This window comes from Sciurus carolinensis, chromosome 1, assembly GCF_902686445.1.
Source record: "Sciurus carolinensis chromosome 1, mSciCar1.2, whole genome shotgun sequence".
NCBI classification, from domain to species: domain Eukaryota; kingdom Metazoa; phylum Chordata; class Mammalia; order Rodentia; family Sciuridae; genus Sciurus; species Sciurus carolinensis.
This window is the reverse complement of record NC_062213.1, coordinates 208002933-208019511: the sequence shown is the minus strand read 5'-3', so window position 1 is coordinate 208019511 and position 16579 is coordinate 208002933. Positions and strand designations below refer to the sequence as shown.

The 16579-nt window shown below is 59.8% G+C and overlaps 1 protein-coding gene across 4 annotated transcripts in view; it reads left to right on the top strand.

The window, feature by feature from the left end:
- The window catches only part of Prkcz (protein kinase C zeta), an 83223-nt gene that overhangs the window by 56577 nt on the left and 10067 nt on the right, over positions 1-16579 (top strand). For all 4 annotated transcript variants that reach the window (XM_047550974.1, XM_047550979.1, XM_047550997.1 and 1 more), the window contains 5 exons: positions 2895-3026; positions 4334-4415; positions 5612-5664; positions 6729-6917; positions 9480-9577. In XM_047550974.1, the coding sequence (XP_047406930.1) occupies positions 2895-3026; positions 4334-4415; positions 5612-5664; positions 6729-6917; positions 9480-9577 (554 nt within the window). The remainder of the gene's footprint in view (positions 1-2894; positions 3027-4333; positions 4416-5611; positions 5665-6728; positions 6918-9479; positions 9578-16579) is intronic.

The window sequence follows — 16579 nt, the reverse complement described above, 5'->3', positions numbered from 1 at the left end:
CCTGCTCCTGGGGCCTGAGCCACAGCAATTGCTGCAGCGGCCAGACAGCCCTGTGCTGTGCACACAGACACCCACGCTGCAGGGCCTGCCAGGTGGACTGTCCAAGGACTTGGACCTTTATTTGAGAGGACGGGAGACCATGTGCTCACTAGGGTCCCTAGGGAAGAAAAGTCTGAGGGTGGGGAGGGGAGATGGGCTCAGATGATGCTTCTGAGGCGGACCATCAGGGGTTTCTCCTCGGCTGGGGTCGTGGCTCAGTGGTGGAGCACTTGCCTGCCAAGTGTGAGGCACTGGGTTTGATTCTCAGCACCATGTAAAAATAAATGAATAAAATAAAGGTATTTTGTCCATCTACAACTAAAAATAGTTTTTCAAAAAAATAGTTTCTCCTGAGTGCTTTGATTCCAAGCAACTGTGCTCAGTTAGCAAGCATTTCCTGTAAAGAAGCCAAGTTCATGTCTTGGCCTTTGGGACTGTGCACTCCTGTGGATGCAAGCAGTGACCGGCAGTACACAGGCAAGCAGGTGTGGCTGTGTTCTGGCAAAACTTCTTTTACCCAGACAAGAGAAGGGCTGCATTTGGCTTGCAGCTGAGATTTGCTGCCACCTGACTAGAGACTTGGAGTTGTTTGCTGGGATAATTCAGGCCTGCGAGGAACCTACACCCAACCTGCCATCAGCATGAAACAGTCCCAGGCAGCAAAGCAGGGGACAGCAAAGCAGCTCCCTTAACCTTCACGTGAAAAGGAGGAAGGGACACTCTTCCCAGGAGCTTGAGCATCAAGCTGGGCCTCACACCTGCGTCTAGATTCATACCATCAAGTGGGCCCAGCCCAGCAGTGCCCCCAGGTGGCTGGCAGCAGCAAACACAATTCTCTTCAAGCCAGCCTCAAAGGATTCCTGCAGATACATGCACACAGCATCTGAGCTCACAATCCAAAACCACACAGGGTAGCAGGAAACTGGGCATCCAGAGTAAGAGCCAGCAAAAACCCAGACAGAAGACTTAGACTGGCTGAAAAATTTCAAATGTGTTTATTATGTTTAAAAATTAGAATACATGATTAAAAATATGAGCAAGGAACAAACTGGCAGCATATAAATAGACAGACTATTGATCATTTAATTTGTGTGAATTTGTGAATAGAAACTTGGGGCTCTTGATTTTATTTTTTTGATGGCACATTTTCTTAAAATGTTAATAATTCAAGTGTAGATTTTAAAAATCTGTTGGCAAAGTGTTGGCAGCCTCCCTCCTGTACAAAGGACATGTGGAAGAGGTGTCTTAGCAGTTGTCCTGGCCTAACCCCTGGCCAGGGTCCCAAGAACAGGAGTCTTTGTTATTGGGAGCTGTGAATTCCCCCCTCCATGGGATCCGAGCACTGCTGCTGATGATGTTAAATAGAGACTTAGAGAAAGCTAAGTGCATTTAGCACATTAGATCAAAAACACAGCCTTTTAAAATAGTTCCATAAATGGTGACTGGTGTTCTTCAGGGTTATAGATGTGGCAGAGAATGGAAACTGGCCTGTGTAGGGTAGCCCCTTCTTGACTTTGGAAAGTCTGCATTCAGGAGCTTCCCATGGCGTGAGACTGTGTTGGCCCAGTTGGGGTCCTTGAGCCCAGCCCAGCCTGTGCAGCCCTGCCCACTATGTGCACGGCAGAGCGTCCCAAGGTAGCGCCTTCCCTGGTGGGGAGCGGATTCAGGAAACTTGTGAGGACCTGGGATAATTTTTTTTTTTTCTTGTACCAAAGTTAAAAGCAATAGTGTGTGTGTGTTTGCATGCACATGTGTGTGCGCACATGTTTTCGTGTCCAGGACAAGCATGTGGTGGGCACTGTCCTCGGTGCTGGCCTATCACCTGCCTGAGCCCTGGGCCCTGGGCTTCCTGGCAAGGCTCCGCTCTGATGAGAATCTGACTTCCGGGTGGTCCCTGTAGCAAGGGCTCAGTCAGTTTTCCTAAGCAAATGTCGTCACCTCATATACCGAAGTCAGGAGTGACTTGAGCTCCCCAAGAAGAAAGGCATGGGTTGAGAGTGATAACCAAGAGCAAAAGCACAAGAGCTGCACCTGGGGAAAGTTCCAGAGGGGAAGCCAGGTCCCTGTGCACACAGCAGAGGCACCGGACTGAGCCAGAAGCCAGGGTCGGACAAAGACGTTCCTCTGCATGCATCTTGTGAAATTCGGAAATCCACGAAAATATCACAAGACAAGCTCATAATTAATTTCAGGTTGGTGAGAGTCACGAAGAACAAAAGATCAAAATTCAAAGTTCAAAATTGAAAGATACTAAATGTCAGGTGCCATGGCCATGCCTGTCATCCCGGCAACTCGGGAGGCTAAGGCAGGAGGATGGCCAGTTGAAGCTGGTCTGGGTAGCTCAGCAAAACCCCATCTCAAAATAAGAAATAAAAAGGGCTGGGGTTGCAGCTCAGTGGTAGACAGAACTGGGGCTCTATCCCCAGTGCTACCAAGTCGAAACCCAAAGGAGCCCGCTAGGATCGCGGCAAGCTGCCCTGCGGCAGTCGTTGGCCATGGTGTTGGAGGCCAGCAGGCTCACTTTCCAGGTCCTCATTCACAGGTGACAGTTTGAAGGAGGGTCGGGGGGACCTCCCCCTTGCTCTTCTCAGCCTGGACCGCCCCACCCAGAGAGGACCAGCCTGGTGGGTGCTGCAGCCCCGCCCCTGCAAGCAGGGAGGCCTTGCTGAGGCAGCGTCTGCTGTGCGGGGAGCGTGGCTCCAGGCCTCTCCCGGCCTGGGGAGGAGCGGCCTGGCTCACGGGAGTGCCGAGTTTGGGTTCCTGGTGCCCCAGCCGAGGTCTGAGAGGATGTGCAAGGTGTGGCCTGCCTCTGTCCTCGGCGGAGCCAGAGCCTGACACTGCCCTCCCATCTGCAGAAAGCATACTGTGGCCAGTGCAGCGAAAGGATATGGGGTCTGGCCAGGCAGGGCTACAGATGCGTCCACTGCAAGCTGCTGGTCCATAAGCGCTGCCACAGCCTCGTCCCGCTGACCTGCAGAAGGCATATGGTGAGTCAGGCCCGGCCCCGGGAGCACAGCTTGGGGGGCAGCCTCCAGCCCATGGTCTAGGCTGACCTTGTGACCCATCTGTCCCCACCCCTAGCCAGACAAGAAGGGTTCCTGTGTGCCCCAGAGATGGCCATGCAGCACCTGGGATAGGACCCCAGGGTTCCTGGGAGGCCTCCAGTGCCCTCCACAGGTGGGGCGTGGGTGGCCTCCTCTGTTCCCCAGCTGCAAAGCAGACTCAGGGCCCCGCAGGTGGAAGCTGGGCCCGTCCTCAGCACCCCAGCCTGCTCTGAATGCTAGAGACCCTGCCCCGAAGCAGCAGTGAGGCCCAGAGGCCAGGCGGTAAGGGCGGCACCTTCCGCCATCAGTCCCAAGCGCTGGGACTGGGCTCAGGCGCGTTGCTGGCCAGTCTTCCACCACTCACCCCCGAGTCCTGCTGCACTGTGGGAGTGGGCACCAGGACTAAGCACGAAGCCCCCGGCACTGCTGAGGGCCAGGCGGTGGCCATGCCCCCATCTGGAGTGTGGATCATCTGCGTCCGTGCCTGTGTGGAGTCCAGGGCCTCTGGGGTGGCGTGCCCACCCCTCACCAGGCAGGACCCGAGTCTGGACCAGGGTGTCAGCCTGCTGTTGCCGACGCCCCCAGACACGGGGTCCTTCCAGGCCTGCATGCCAGAAACCAGGATGGTGCCCGGTGTGCTCCCCAGGCCCATGTTTGCCGGCGGAAGCAAGCCCAGCCCAGGGGTGGGCAGCCAGAGCTGCGCGGGGCCAGCGTCGGGAGCCCAGTGGGCGGTGCTTCCTTGTGATGTCAGCTGTGTGGGATCCCAAGCGCCCTTGGGATGATGCTTGGGGTCTGGCTGTGAAGACACGTGACGCAGTGGGGGGGGTGCCACACTGTGTGAAGCACCCCATGCTATAAGGCACCTGCTGCCAGGCACAATGCCACACCCGTGATCCTGGCCGCTCGGGACACTGGGGCAGGACAGCAAGGTCAAGACCAACCTGGGCAACTAGGGGGACCCTGTCTTAAGATAAAAAACGAGAAGGTCCGGGGGTGCAGCTCAGTGGCAGAGCACCTTGGGCTTGATCTCCGGTACTCAGAACAAATACAACTAAACTAAAAAACAGAAGGCCCGGCTGGGAAGGCCACAGCCCGAGGCCCCCGCAGCCTCTGCCCACAGAACCTGGGCAGCTGTCCCCTTCCTGTGCTCAGAGCAGCAGCTGACCGCTATGCTCTGGGTGGCATGCCACCGTGGGCAGGGAACAGCACGTGGCCATGGAAAGCCACAGCAATGCACCCCTCTCTGGCAGGATTCTGTCATGCCTTCCCAGGAGCCTCCAGTCGATGAGAAGAAGGACGGCGTGGACCTCCCCGCTCAGGAGACCGACGGAAGTAGGCACTGCTTCCTCCCGCGGGGCTGGCCGGGCTACTCCACGCCCCAGTCCACTTTCCGCTGGCCTCCCCTTCCTGGCCACCTGTCCTGCCCCCCAACCTGGTGCCTAAGAGTCAGCATGGGCAAGCATGGCTGCCCTCCCACAGAGCTGGGGACGACCCGGGCCACCTGCAGTTCCCAGCAAGGTGGTGATTCCCCTGTACAGCGCTGTCCTGGGACCTGGGAGTGAGGATCTCCCCGGCCTGGACTTGAGAGTTCTAGAAGGCATCTGGTGCTGCAGGGCTGGTCTCCGTGGGAAGGCCTGAGGGCTGCTGCCCTGCCTTCGCGTCTCTGTGGGGTCCTGTGGGAGAGGGCCTAACCAGACCCAACCCTGCTCAGCTTCAGAGATCCGGTGAGGTCAGGTGCACTCGGGGTGGTATGGCCACGATCACCCCGCTTTTTTAGAGATGGCCCAGCTCTGAACTTCCACACCCTTGTGGGCTCTGACAGGTGCATGAGTGCTCTGGTTCTTGGGGGCCTTCGAAGGATGAAACAAGGCCACAGACACGAAGCACTTAGTTTAGCACCCACATGAAAGAGGCTCCTAGGAAACATCCACCATTTATCCATCCAGCAAGCATCTAGCCATCCATCCATCATCTGCTGTCTATCTACCCATCCATCCATCATCCATCCACCCAGCCATCCATGAGCTCCTGCCTCCTGCGTGCGTGTGCGTAGTCTTAGGACAAAGGCTAGAAGCCAGGATGATAAGGCTGCCGCGTCCCAGACTCAACGGTAGCTCTACTCAGGATGCTCAGCTTTGTGGCAGTGCAGGTGTTGTGCTGGATGTCTCTGTCTAACTGAAGGAGGGGACATTTCTGAGCACGTGCATCATCACATTTGGAGGGATAGGTGCACTAAGTGCCTTTTTAGAGTGTCGTCAGGCCCACAGTAAGTGTGTCAGGATGTGACCCCACTGTCTTTCAGGTGGATCACGGGAAGCCTGTTGGCAGTACAGGTTCCCAGGCCCGTGGTCTGAGTGGACCCCAGGAGGCTGCGTTTTCTTGAGACTTTAAGCTGCAGTCTGATGTGGCTGCTCCAGGGATGGCCTGAGCACTGCTGCCCTGGCTCAGGCCACCACGCCCCCCTGGGGGACCCGTGTTCTCGGCCTGGCAACAGGCGTGATGGCCTTCCTCTCTTCTTTCTTCACCAGTTGCCTATATTTCTTCAACCCGGAAACACGACAGCATTAAAGACGATTCCGAGGTGAGCGTGCCCCTCTTTAAAAGCAGTGAAGCTCATTTCTGGGGCTGTGTCATGGACGTGTTGCTGGTCGCAGGTGGGAAGGGCTCTGTTGGCATCTTGGAGAAGGACCTTGTCCTTGGGTCTTGCTGCTGACACTTGCTTTGCAAATCCCCCCAAGGGGGCCGCTGCCCTGCAGGCTGTGAGGGACCCGCGTCCCAGCCTCGGAGCAGGGCCAGGGTGGCCTTGGACTGCGATTTTCATCACATTCTGTCTGCACACAAACCTCCCCTGGCCTGGTGAGCACTCTGCTGCCCTCTCCCGCCCTCTCCCAGGCTGGGACCAAGAGGTGAGCGGGGGCCTCACAGGCAGCCCTGGTGGTGAACCTGCGCAGGGAGAGCTGTGCTGCACACCCTCGGGGGCACCTTGCACTGCCAGACCTGCACACCTGTAATCCCAGCGGCTCGGGAGTCTGAGAGGAGGCTCTCTAGACCCTACCTCAGCGGCTTAGCCAGATCTTGTCTCAAAATAAAATAAATAAAAAGGGCTGGGAGTGTAGCTCAGTGGTAAAGCACCCCTGGATTCAATCCCAGTCTGTCTGGAAAGAATGGGGAGCCACTGGACAGCAGAACCCATTTTCTTTCACTGGGACCACCCCTGTGTCACCTCCTTCCACCACCACAGATGTCCTGGCCACAGTAACCGCGGGAGGGATGCTGCTCCTCCTGGTCAGGTTCTCAGGCCGCCTGAGGGGCTGGGCAGACTTGGCAGGCTCAGCAGTCATGCCTGTGACGCGGAGGGAGGTCCTGCTCAGCCGAGTGCAGGTCCCACCCAGAGGGCCCTGGAGCCCATGACCCCCAGCCAAGTCCTCAGCCTGGCTGCTGGGCCTGACCTGGTCACAGCCTGTGCCTGGCGCCTTCCTTCAGAAGCCCAGAGCCTGTGAGAAGGGAGTCTGCGGGGCCAGAGGAGGGTGAGCCCAGGCTCTGTGACCGGAGCAGAGACGCGGGAAGGCGGGTGGTGCAGGGCACGCGGAGCAGCAGCCCCAGGGCCTGGCAGACACGCCGCTCCCCGTGGGGCTCCCTCCCTAGGACCTGAAGCCTGTCATCGATGGGGTCGACGGGATCAAAATCTCTCAGGGGCTCGGGCTGCAGGACTTCGACCTCATCAGGGTCATCGGGCGCGGCAGTTACGCCAAGGTCCTCCTGGTGCGGCTGAAGAAGAATGACCAGGTCTACGCCATGAAGGTGGTGAAGAAGGAGCTGGTCCACGACGACGAGGTGCGCTCGCCGGGTGGGGGCGCGGGCAGGGTGCGGGCGATCGAGGTGCGCGCCGGGTGGGGACGCAGGCGGGATGGGGTCGCAGGCGGGGTGGGGACGCAGGCGGGGTGCGGGCGATCGAGGTGCGCGCCGGGTGGGGACGCAGGCGGGATGGGGACGCAGGCGGGGTGCGGGCGAACGAGGTGCGCGCCGGGTGGGGACGCAGGCGGGATGGGGTCGCAGGCGGTGCGCGGGGTGGGGACGCAGGCGGGGTGGGGACGCACGAGCCCGGGAAGGGGCAGGGATGCTCCCTGGGGTCGCACGCCGGGGTCCACATGGGGGTCTGTGAGGACAGGGTCGCACGACAGGGTCCACACGGGGCTGCGAGGATGGGGATGCACCCCGGGGCCGGCGGGGTGGGGCCAGGACATGTGCTGCAGCTTCTTGGGCTCTGGGAAGCAGCTGTGCAGCGGTGAGCGCTTTGGGTTCCTGTGAGGTGAACCCCGCGCTGAGTCTCAGGCTCACCTAGAGTCCCTGAGCAGGATGGGAGACGGCCTTGCGGAAGGGCGGGCAGGTGGTGCTGGGTGGTGCTGGGTGGTGCTGAGCAGCAGCTCCAGGCCTGGTGCAGTCAAGGCTGGGTCCCTGCTGGGTCACTGCTTCAAATCTCCATTCCAACTGGGACGGAACCCAGAGGCGCTTGACCACTGAGCCGCCTCCCCAGCCCGTTGTGTGTTCTTTTGAGATAGGTCTTGCTAGGACTTCCTAAATTGCTGACCTCAAACTTATGATCCTCTTGCCTCAGCCTCATGAACAACTGGGATCACAGATGTGACCACTGGACCAGACGGGATTTGAGTTTTTACTTGTCCTCCTGGCAGGGTGCATTTGTGCAGCGCACAGCCTGACAAACAGGCAAATTCTAAGCTCACAAATGGCAGTGATGCCCATGATTAATAGCTGGGGTAACAGGCTCTGAGATGGCCGCCTGCTGGTCAGCAGCACCACGTGCGGGTTCCAAACCCCAGGCCAGCTGAAAAGTGAAAGGAGCGTATGGGGTCAAGTTTGCAGAGCCTGAGAAAACAGGCATTCAGGAGGACTCTGCTTCTGCTTGAGCTTGTTCTCACCGGGCACCCCTGTGGGCAGTTGGGAGCTGGGGTGTTGGATCTCTCTGGAGAAGAGAGACGTGGAGTTGATGGGTGTGGAGGCTGAGCCGGTCTGGAGCGTGGGGCCAGGTGGGCTGGAGCCCTGCAGGTGCTGGGCGTGCTTTGAATGGGGCCTGAGAGCCTTTTAAAGTTCTCCATTGATAGATGCCTCTGGTTCCTGCCATCCTGAGGCCTGGTCCTTGCTGGTGCAGAGCTGACGCTCCTGCCACACACAGACCCCCAGCCTCCTGCCCTCACCCCCCCTCCCTCAGCTCCCTCAGGATCTACCAGGTTTATGCCATCACTCTCTGCTGCACACAGTAGCTGTGGGCCTCGGGGGTCTGCTTAGCCCTCCACACTCAAATCCTTATGTCCTAAATGAGATGAGTACAACTTCCCAAGTTGTCACCAGAGCCCACAAGGCGGTGCATGGAAAGCTCAGAGGCCAGAGTGCTTTGGTGATGATGGTGGTGGTGGTGACAATGATGATGGTGGTGATGGTTATGGAGGTGATGGAGGTGGTAGTGGTGCTGGTGGTGGTGGTGGTGACGACAATGATGATGGTGGTGGTAGTGATGGTGATGGTGGTAGTGATGATGGAGGTGGTGGTGATGGTAATGATGGTGGTGATGGAGATGGTGGTGATGGTAATGGTGGTGGTGGTGGTGACGACAATGATGATGGTGGTGGTAGTGATGGTGATGGTGGTAGTGATGATGGAGGTGGTGGTGATGGTAATGATGGTGGTGATGGAGATGGTGGTGATGGTAATGGTGGTGGTGGTGATGATGGTGGTGATGGAGGTGGTGGTGGTGATGGTGGTGGTGGAGGTGGTGGTGATGGTGGTGGTGATGGTGATGGCGATGATGGTGGTGATGGTGGATGGTGATGGAGGTGGTGGTGATGGTGGTGGTGATGGTGGTGGTGGTGATGATGATGGTGGTGGTGATGGAGATGGTGGTGATGGTAATGATGGTGGTGGTGATGATGGTGATGGAGGTGGTGGTGGTGATGGTGGTGGTGGAGGTGGTGGTGATGGTGATGGCGATGATGGTGGTGATGGTGGGTGGTGATGGTGATGGCGATGATGGTGGTGATGGTGATGGTGGTGGTGAGAGTAATGATGGTGGTGGTGATGGTGGTGGTGGTGATGGTGATGATGGTGGTGGTAGTTTTGGAGGCTGGGGGTGATGGAGGTGGGACTGGAGATAGGTGTATGTTAATGGTTGGTGGTGACAGTGAGGGTTGATGGCATCAAGATGACAGAGGTGGGGTGGACGGTGACAGTGTTGGTGACGTATTTCTTCAGTGGGTGTGTTCTTTTCCTCTGTGCATTGTCTTTCCAAGAGCAGAGAACGGAGGCTGTTGCTCCGCCTCCCCTCCTCCGGGACGTGGGTGGTGCGTGCTCAGGACCCTTGTCAGCACCCGGTTTCTATTTCAGGACATCGACTGGGTGCAGACAGAGAAGCATGTGTTCGAGCAAGCATCCAGCAACCCCTTTCTGGTCGGCCTACACTCCTGCTTCCAGACAACCAGCCGGTAAGGGAAAGGAGGTGTCCTGAGGTTCCCCTGGTTTCCTCCGGGGCAGTGTGCGTCCTCCACGCTCTGCCAACCAGGTGCAGGCGTGGAGGTCCCTGGCCTGCCTCGCATTCTCACCGGTGGGTCACACGTCCAGACCTGGGCCGTGCGGCTCCCTGTATGAATCGCGCGGGAAGTGTCCCTCAGCCCCCCACGGGTGCCAGCAAGCTCGGGGATCCCGTGTGGGAGCCTTGTGCTGGCGGAGGGCTGTTGGTAAACACCAACCGCTTCACCAGGAGCTCTGCGCGGCCTGGAACTCTGCTGTGAAAGGTCTGGAATCTCATGGTCTCGGGCACTGAATATGTGCTCTGTTTAGAACGAGGGGCAGCTGGTGTGGAGTCACCCCGTTGGTTCATTTGAAAACCGTCCTCTGTCGTGTGCCCAAGACACCCCAGTTCAGTGACGCACCGCCAGGACCCAGGGCTTATTGCACTGAAAGGACTAGGAGAAATTGGCCAGAGGAAGGCACCAGGGGCGGGCTCTGGAGGAAGCGAGGCACAGCCTCTCCCAGGCTCCCGCAGTGAGCGGTGGCAGCTCCGGGCTCTGCCAGGGGCCGGCCAGGCACCCTCCTCAAGGCATAGCAGAATCTCACCCGAAGACCCTCAGCACCGAGTTGCCAGGGTTCTCCGGAGAGGCAGCTGTGGGGGGTGCTTGTTATCGGGAGTCGGCCCGTGAGACCACAGAGGCCCAGGAAGCCAGTGGCGTGGTTGGGAGGCCTGAGAATCAGGAGCCCTGTGGCAGGACGTCGCCCTGGCCTGGCAGGATACAGTACCCAGAGGTCAGCTCCTCCAGAGGCCCCTGAGATGCACCCAGCCCTGTGCACCCAGCTCCCTGGGAGTCCCCGACCCCGTCAGCTGACACGGATCTCAGGGTGCAAGTGCTCTGGCAGTTGGGCACAGGGGGCCGCCCTTGCTCTTGGGGACACTCTTGAGCGCCACACACGTCTCCGGTCACCAGCCGAGGCCATACTCGCCTGCAGGCCTCTCTCCACACAGCAGACTCAGGTCTTGGTGTGGCCCAGTCCTGTGCAGACTCCCCCTCCTCTCCTCTCCGGGCCTCTCACCTGCTGGCCTCCGTCCGGCTGCTCCTCCACGCCCTCCGTGGTGCTTCTCTTGTCCCCATCGCCCCAGCTGGAAAATCGGCAGCTGCCCCTTCCTGGTCCTCAGTAGTTTTTCCTCCCAAATCCACCTGAGTCTGCCCCGCCTCAGGGCGTCTGTGCCTGGGGCTCCCCATGCCTTCCCTCTGAGCCTTGGAACTGAACTGCCTCCCCTGCCTGAAGTTTCGGACGCCTTTTCCCAGTAGCTTCGGCAGTAAAACCCGTTTCCTGTGTGGAGGCCCCTGTGCCTCTGGAATCCCGCCTTCCCTCCCCCTCCCCCGGCTCCTTCCAGAGCCCAGCCATCAGTGGTCCCCTGCCTGCAGCCCCCTGCTGCCCCAGCATCTCCCAGATTACAGAACATGCAGAGGGAAGACACCCAGCCCAGCCCAGTTCCCAGGGAACCTTGTCTGGGTTTGTTTCCTGCATGAAGTGGTGGGGTGCAGATCTGAAAGGTTGTAACTGTTCCAGCCTCACTTCCAGCAGGCAGCCCAAGGTACAGCCTCTGCCCCTGGCCTCCAGAGTTCTGGGTGAGAGCACCCGTGTGCAGAACCGGAGCCTGAGGAGAGCCCTGTGCTGGTGTCCCTGTGACCTTCAGGTCCTCCTGCACCACCTTCCCCAAGGTGCAGACAGAGGCCTCCCAGGAGGGCTTCGAGTGCATGCCCGACTCCTCCGCTTCTTTAAACTGAATCTGTAGGGACTTGGGATCCAGCAGCACTGGCGGGCCGGCTTGTCTCCCCGGCTGTCCTGTCTGCCTCGCGCTGGGCTCACCCACAGGCGAGCCCCTTGGGACAGCCCGGCTGCGTGCTCCTGGGCCCCTGGCACTCTGCAACCTGCAGTGGTGTTAAGTGAAGACTTTTCAGAAAGGGCCAACCCATGTTCCTTGTACAAGTGCAACATGATCGTGGTTGGTTTCACACAATCCCCTAATAAACGGGAACTAGTGAGACCAGCTGCCTGCATCATGGAGACCCCGGGTCCTGCGCAGAGCACAGGCCGTCAGGAGAGCGGGGGGTTTAGGGTGGATGCAGAGCTGGCACGGGGCCTCAGGCCTGTGCAGCGTCCCTTTGCCTCCTACAGAGTCGGAAAAACCTCAGGGGCCACAAAAGCCTCTAGGGCCGGGGGGCAAAGAAGAGAGCTGAGACCCATCTTAAAGTGGTTCTGGGCAGCCGCAGGAGCAAAGGCCCTGGCCCCACGCTTGCTGGCTGTCCTTGCCCGGCGTAGCCCTCCTGCCCATTCCCTCCTCTGGAAGCGCTCACAGCAAGTCCTGTTCCCAGCGGCTGCTAACGAGGGTCTCCTGCCACTGTGGGGCTTCTGCCCTGCTGCACCGTCTCAGCAACCGCCAGCAGCACTATGTAGCCCGTAGCTCCCAGAGCCAGAGGCTGTTGAAACTGCCCAGAGCGCCTCACGGCCTTACCCAGGGGAGGAGCCATGCACAGGACGCCCCTGGACCCGCGGTGAAACTTGGCCAAGTGCTCCTGATCCCGTGGGGTTCAGCCTGGGCAGCCTGGCCCAACACCGACTGGGAGGAGCTTCTCAGCCATGCCCAGCTGCCCACCTCCTGAGACTGGGCTTGCTCCTGGTCCCCCCGCTGTCCTGTGCTCCTGCTGGGGGCCTGTGTGAGTCCTGAGACTGGGCTTGCTCCTGGTCCCCCCGCTGTCCTGTGCTCCTGCTGGGGGCCTGTGTGAGTCCTGAGACTGGGCTTGCTCCTGGTCCCCCCGGCTGTCCTGTGGTCCTGCTGGGGGCCTGTGCGAGGAGCCGGGCAGCCACGGGTCCCCTCCCCAGCAGGATCCCACACAACAGGAAGCTGAAGAGCCGGGGCAGGATGCTGGTGCCCACTGGCAGCCACAGTGGAAATCTGTAAACAGGGCACAGTAGTTTCCACAGGGCTCACCCATCGTACAGGGGCCTTGGAATGGGGAAGAAATAAGGATTTCTTTCTTTTCCTGCCCAAATCCAGCGGCGCCGCTCTGCTTGGCCACCCTCTGTGTCACTGAGCAGCCACGTGGATTTCCTGAATCTTCCACCCACCCACACTGATTCTGCCACGTGGACACCAGTGCTGTGGTATTTTTCATATGGAATAAGCGTCCGTTCATAGGAAAATGGGCCCCATATCTAGACAGCCCACCTTTTCCTGACAGTAGCCAGAAGTATGATCAGCCTCAAAGTCTCCAAAAGGGGGAGAGCGTGTCAGTTTAAGCCGTCCTGGGAAAATGGCGACCTCACGACGTGCAGAGGTGGCCGCTTTCAGTCCAGCACCTTCCCAGATTCAGCTGCAGTCCCGGACATTTTGCAAGCGGCTGCTTCCAGGTGGCAGCTAGGAGCAAGCCGCCCCGCCTCCTGAGACATCCCGCCGAGACACTCGAACACCTCTGCCTGGTCCCCGGGGGCCTGGCGGTGTTACGTGCCACCTGTCCAGCACCTGCCAGCTCCTCTGGAGCAGAGTGGCTTCCCTGGGCTCAGTCACAGGCAGCATCAGGAAGGCCAACAGAGAGCAGAGGACTCTGGTGGCCGCTGGTGACGTGGGACACCATGCATGAGGAGGGGCAGGGGCTATGGCATGTGGGGACCTTGGCCGGGTCTCTGAGGATGGGCAGAGCAGATGTGTGACTTGGCTGCACAGACATCAGGGACCCCTCTGTGAGGCCTGGGCTCTTGCAGCGTGGTGGCCTGTTGGGGAGGCGGGCCTTGCTGGGGGCCAGCTCAGGGCCTGGGGGTGAGAAACAACCAGAGGAGACTCCTCAGCAGGGGCCTGTGGCCTGATGCTGGGGAGTCCTCTTGGCTCCCAAGGGGAGCTGAGCAAGGCAGGCCCAACAGCCCTTGGGCAGGTCATGGAGGGTGCCCGGCCGGAGCTGAGGAGTCAGTGTGGTCAGAACCTGGAAGGGTAGAAAGGAGCAGAGCCGGCTGGGTCCAGCCACTGCCTCAGAGGACTGAGGAGGAGGTGCATCCTGGGGTTGGTGGACCTCAGGTTCCCACACAGCCTCTCGTAACAGGGTGCCGGCTGCTGCCCCAGCTACCAGGACAGCCCGGACCTCCAGGAACCTGGGAGGGGTCCCTTCCTCAGGCCCAGCAAGCCAGGCACTCGGGCCACACGCTTGCTGTGAGGCAGAGGGGAAGGGCAGGGAGGGTGGCTCGGGCCGGCGTGGGCCGTCCGCCTCCCTCTGACCCACATGACGTGGAATGCCTGCAGTGGTAGACACAGCTGGTCCTCGTGCTCCGGAGCAGGACAGCTCCAGCCCCAGCAAGGCTGTCCACAGAGAGGAAGGCGAGGTACTGGCCAGGAACACAGGAGTTTTGGGGTTATTGTTGCCCAGTGTGGGCTGACCATACAGTCCTGGGAACACACCATTAGCAAGTCATCCTGAAGCCCTGAGCAGTGAGGGCCCTTCAAGGACCCCTTGCCATGGCCTCTGTCCACTGACGGGCAGATGGAGGGCACCGGGGCACGCCACCTCGTGTGGGACCCACAGGGAGCTCCAGCAGCAGTGGCTCGTGGCTGGCCCCTCATCAGGAGGCAACAGGCAGCTCTTGGGAGGACGCATATGGGGGCGGGATGTGTCATTGCCACTGGGGTTGCGTTCCCAGCCAGGTCCCGGGGCTGTGGCGTGAGGGTGCAGTCAGGCTGTGGTCCCTGTCTTCCCGGGAGCAGGCCTGCCTCCGGGGAAGCTCCGGCTCTGTGTGGAAGTGACTCTGGGGACAGCTCTGCAGTTGGCGTCCACCAGTGTCTCTCCTTTCAGTTTTGATGTCTCTCGATGCCCTTCTTTGGCTGCTGTCCGTGGCCAGCCTGCCTCATCTGAGGAGACAAGCAAGAGTGGACACCCAGGCCTCTTCCCAACCCTGGCGGGAGTGGGTACTTCTGGCGTTTGTGCCAGGACCCTGATCTGGCCACTATGCATCAGTAGGGCCCCGCTGGAAACCAGAACTGAGCCTCTGCACACGCCAAACAGATGGCGCTGATCAGAGTGGGGCTGGAGGAAGGCGTTGGCGAGGCAGCCTGCCTCCGGGTCCTGCTTCAGGGAAGAACTGCCCCCAGCCAGGCGGGAGGAGCAACCTCTGCCCCAGCTCTTCCTGGACCCGCCCATCTGGTGTCCTGTCCACTAGCAAAGGACCCAGGCAAAGGAACTCGAAGCCCCAGCAGATGGGAGAATGTTCTAGAAAGACTGAGGAGGGGCCTGTGACGGGCAGAAGTGGTTCGTGTTGCTTAGGAAGTCCACTTCCTTTTCTTTTTCTCTCCGGCGCACAGGGGATTGAGCCCGGGGCCTCTGCCACCCAGCTACACCTAGCCCTGGAACCAGTTCGTTTGTTTTTAATTTTGAGACAGGATCTCACAAAGTTGCTGAGGTTGGTCTCACACTTGATCCTTCTGCCTCAGCCTCCTAAATCACTGGGCCTCACACACTGCTGTCCTCTTTTGGAATGCCCTGAGGTCGAGGTTGCCGGCCCGGGGTCCACAGGTGGCTCTGCGCCTCCGGCAGGCGGGTCTCCTGACCTGGGCAGGTGTGGGTTCCCACCCTGCATTTCCCGGGGAACGCTTGTCCCCAGCGCTCACAGAGTTCACTGCAGGCTCTGCATGCATCCTCTGGGGATGACCCTGCAGAGGACGTCCTGGACCCACCCACGGCGTCCTGCCTGTCCATGCCTGTCCCCAGGGCAGGGGGCTCTGGCCGTCCCTGTTGCCAGCTGTCCCCATTGTTGGTGCGGTGGGGCTGGGATGCCCAAGTTGCCCCCTCGGGCCACGGCTTCTGGGCTGACCTCAGTTCCCACCTGCCACCCCTTCCTGGCTCTGCACCTCCTGGCCACCTGCCGCAGGGCATTTCCGGGTGTGGGCTCTGGGTTCGCCCAAGCTGTTTGGGCAGGGCTTGTTGCCTCAGTTTTCCCGTCTGTAAAGTAGGGTGATGCGAGATTCACTGTGTGGTTTGGAGGGAGTGGGTTGATATGCAGGTGGGATCCAATGGTCCTGGCACAGGCGAAGCCATACAAGCTGTGGTAGATGCTGTCTAGGGTAGGCCGACTCCCTAAAATGCAGGCGGTTCACGTCCTTGTGCATCATTAGTTTTCACTAGTGCGCAAGCATCTTGAGGGAGCCCGGCGTGGTGGCCACACCTCTCACCCCAGAAACCCGGGAGGCTGAGACAGGAGGATCAAAAGTCCAAAGCCGGCCTCAGCAATTTAGGGAGGCCCTAAGCAACTTGGGAAGACCCCCATCTCAAAATAAAAATTTTAAAAAGTGCTGGGGGTGTGGCTCGGTGATAAGCGCCCTGTGTCCAGGGCCCGTCTTGTGCGTGGCAGGGGCTGCTCCCACCTTCTGGCTGTCCGCCTTCTTGCTAACATGAAGGCAGTGGGTTCAGCCAGCAGGACTCGGATGCCAGTGGGGAGCAGGCACCACGCCTGGTTCTGTCCCCAGAACCACAAAGTTACAGGAAGTATGTACGTTTAGGGGGAAAAATGTCTGCGCTGAACATGTGGTGACTTTTTCTTGTCATTCACTAAACCATTCCGCGTGACAGCTATTGACATTGCCTGCTGTGTCAGCCATGGTGAGATCCAGGGGTGACGGGGGGATGGCTCTGGGCCAGCCCAGGGGGTCCTGGATATTCCGTGGCGCGGGCCACCAGGCAGGACCACACTCGTGGCTGTGTTCCCTTGTGTCTCCACCGAGCAGCAGAGGGCCAGCGAGCCCGCGGGCAGGTGAAGGTTGGTGGCGTCCTGAGCACCTCCCTGGGGGCCAGGAGAGAAGGCGGGTCCCCGGCCCACACAGAAGCCCCGTCCTGGCCTGCCAAGGGACCCCCACTCCCACCCCTTTGGGTTTCCATGTGGGTAGGGGTGGTTTCCGGTCTGCGTGCGTCTCCAGAGCCTCGCGAGGTGTT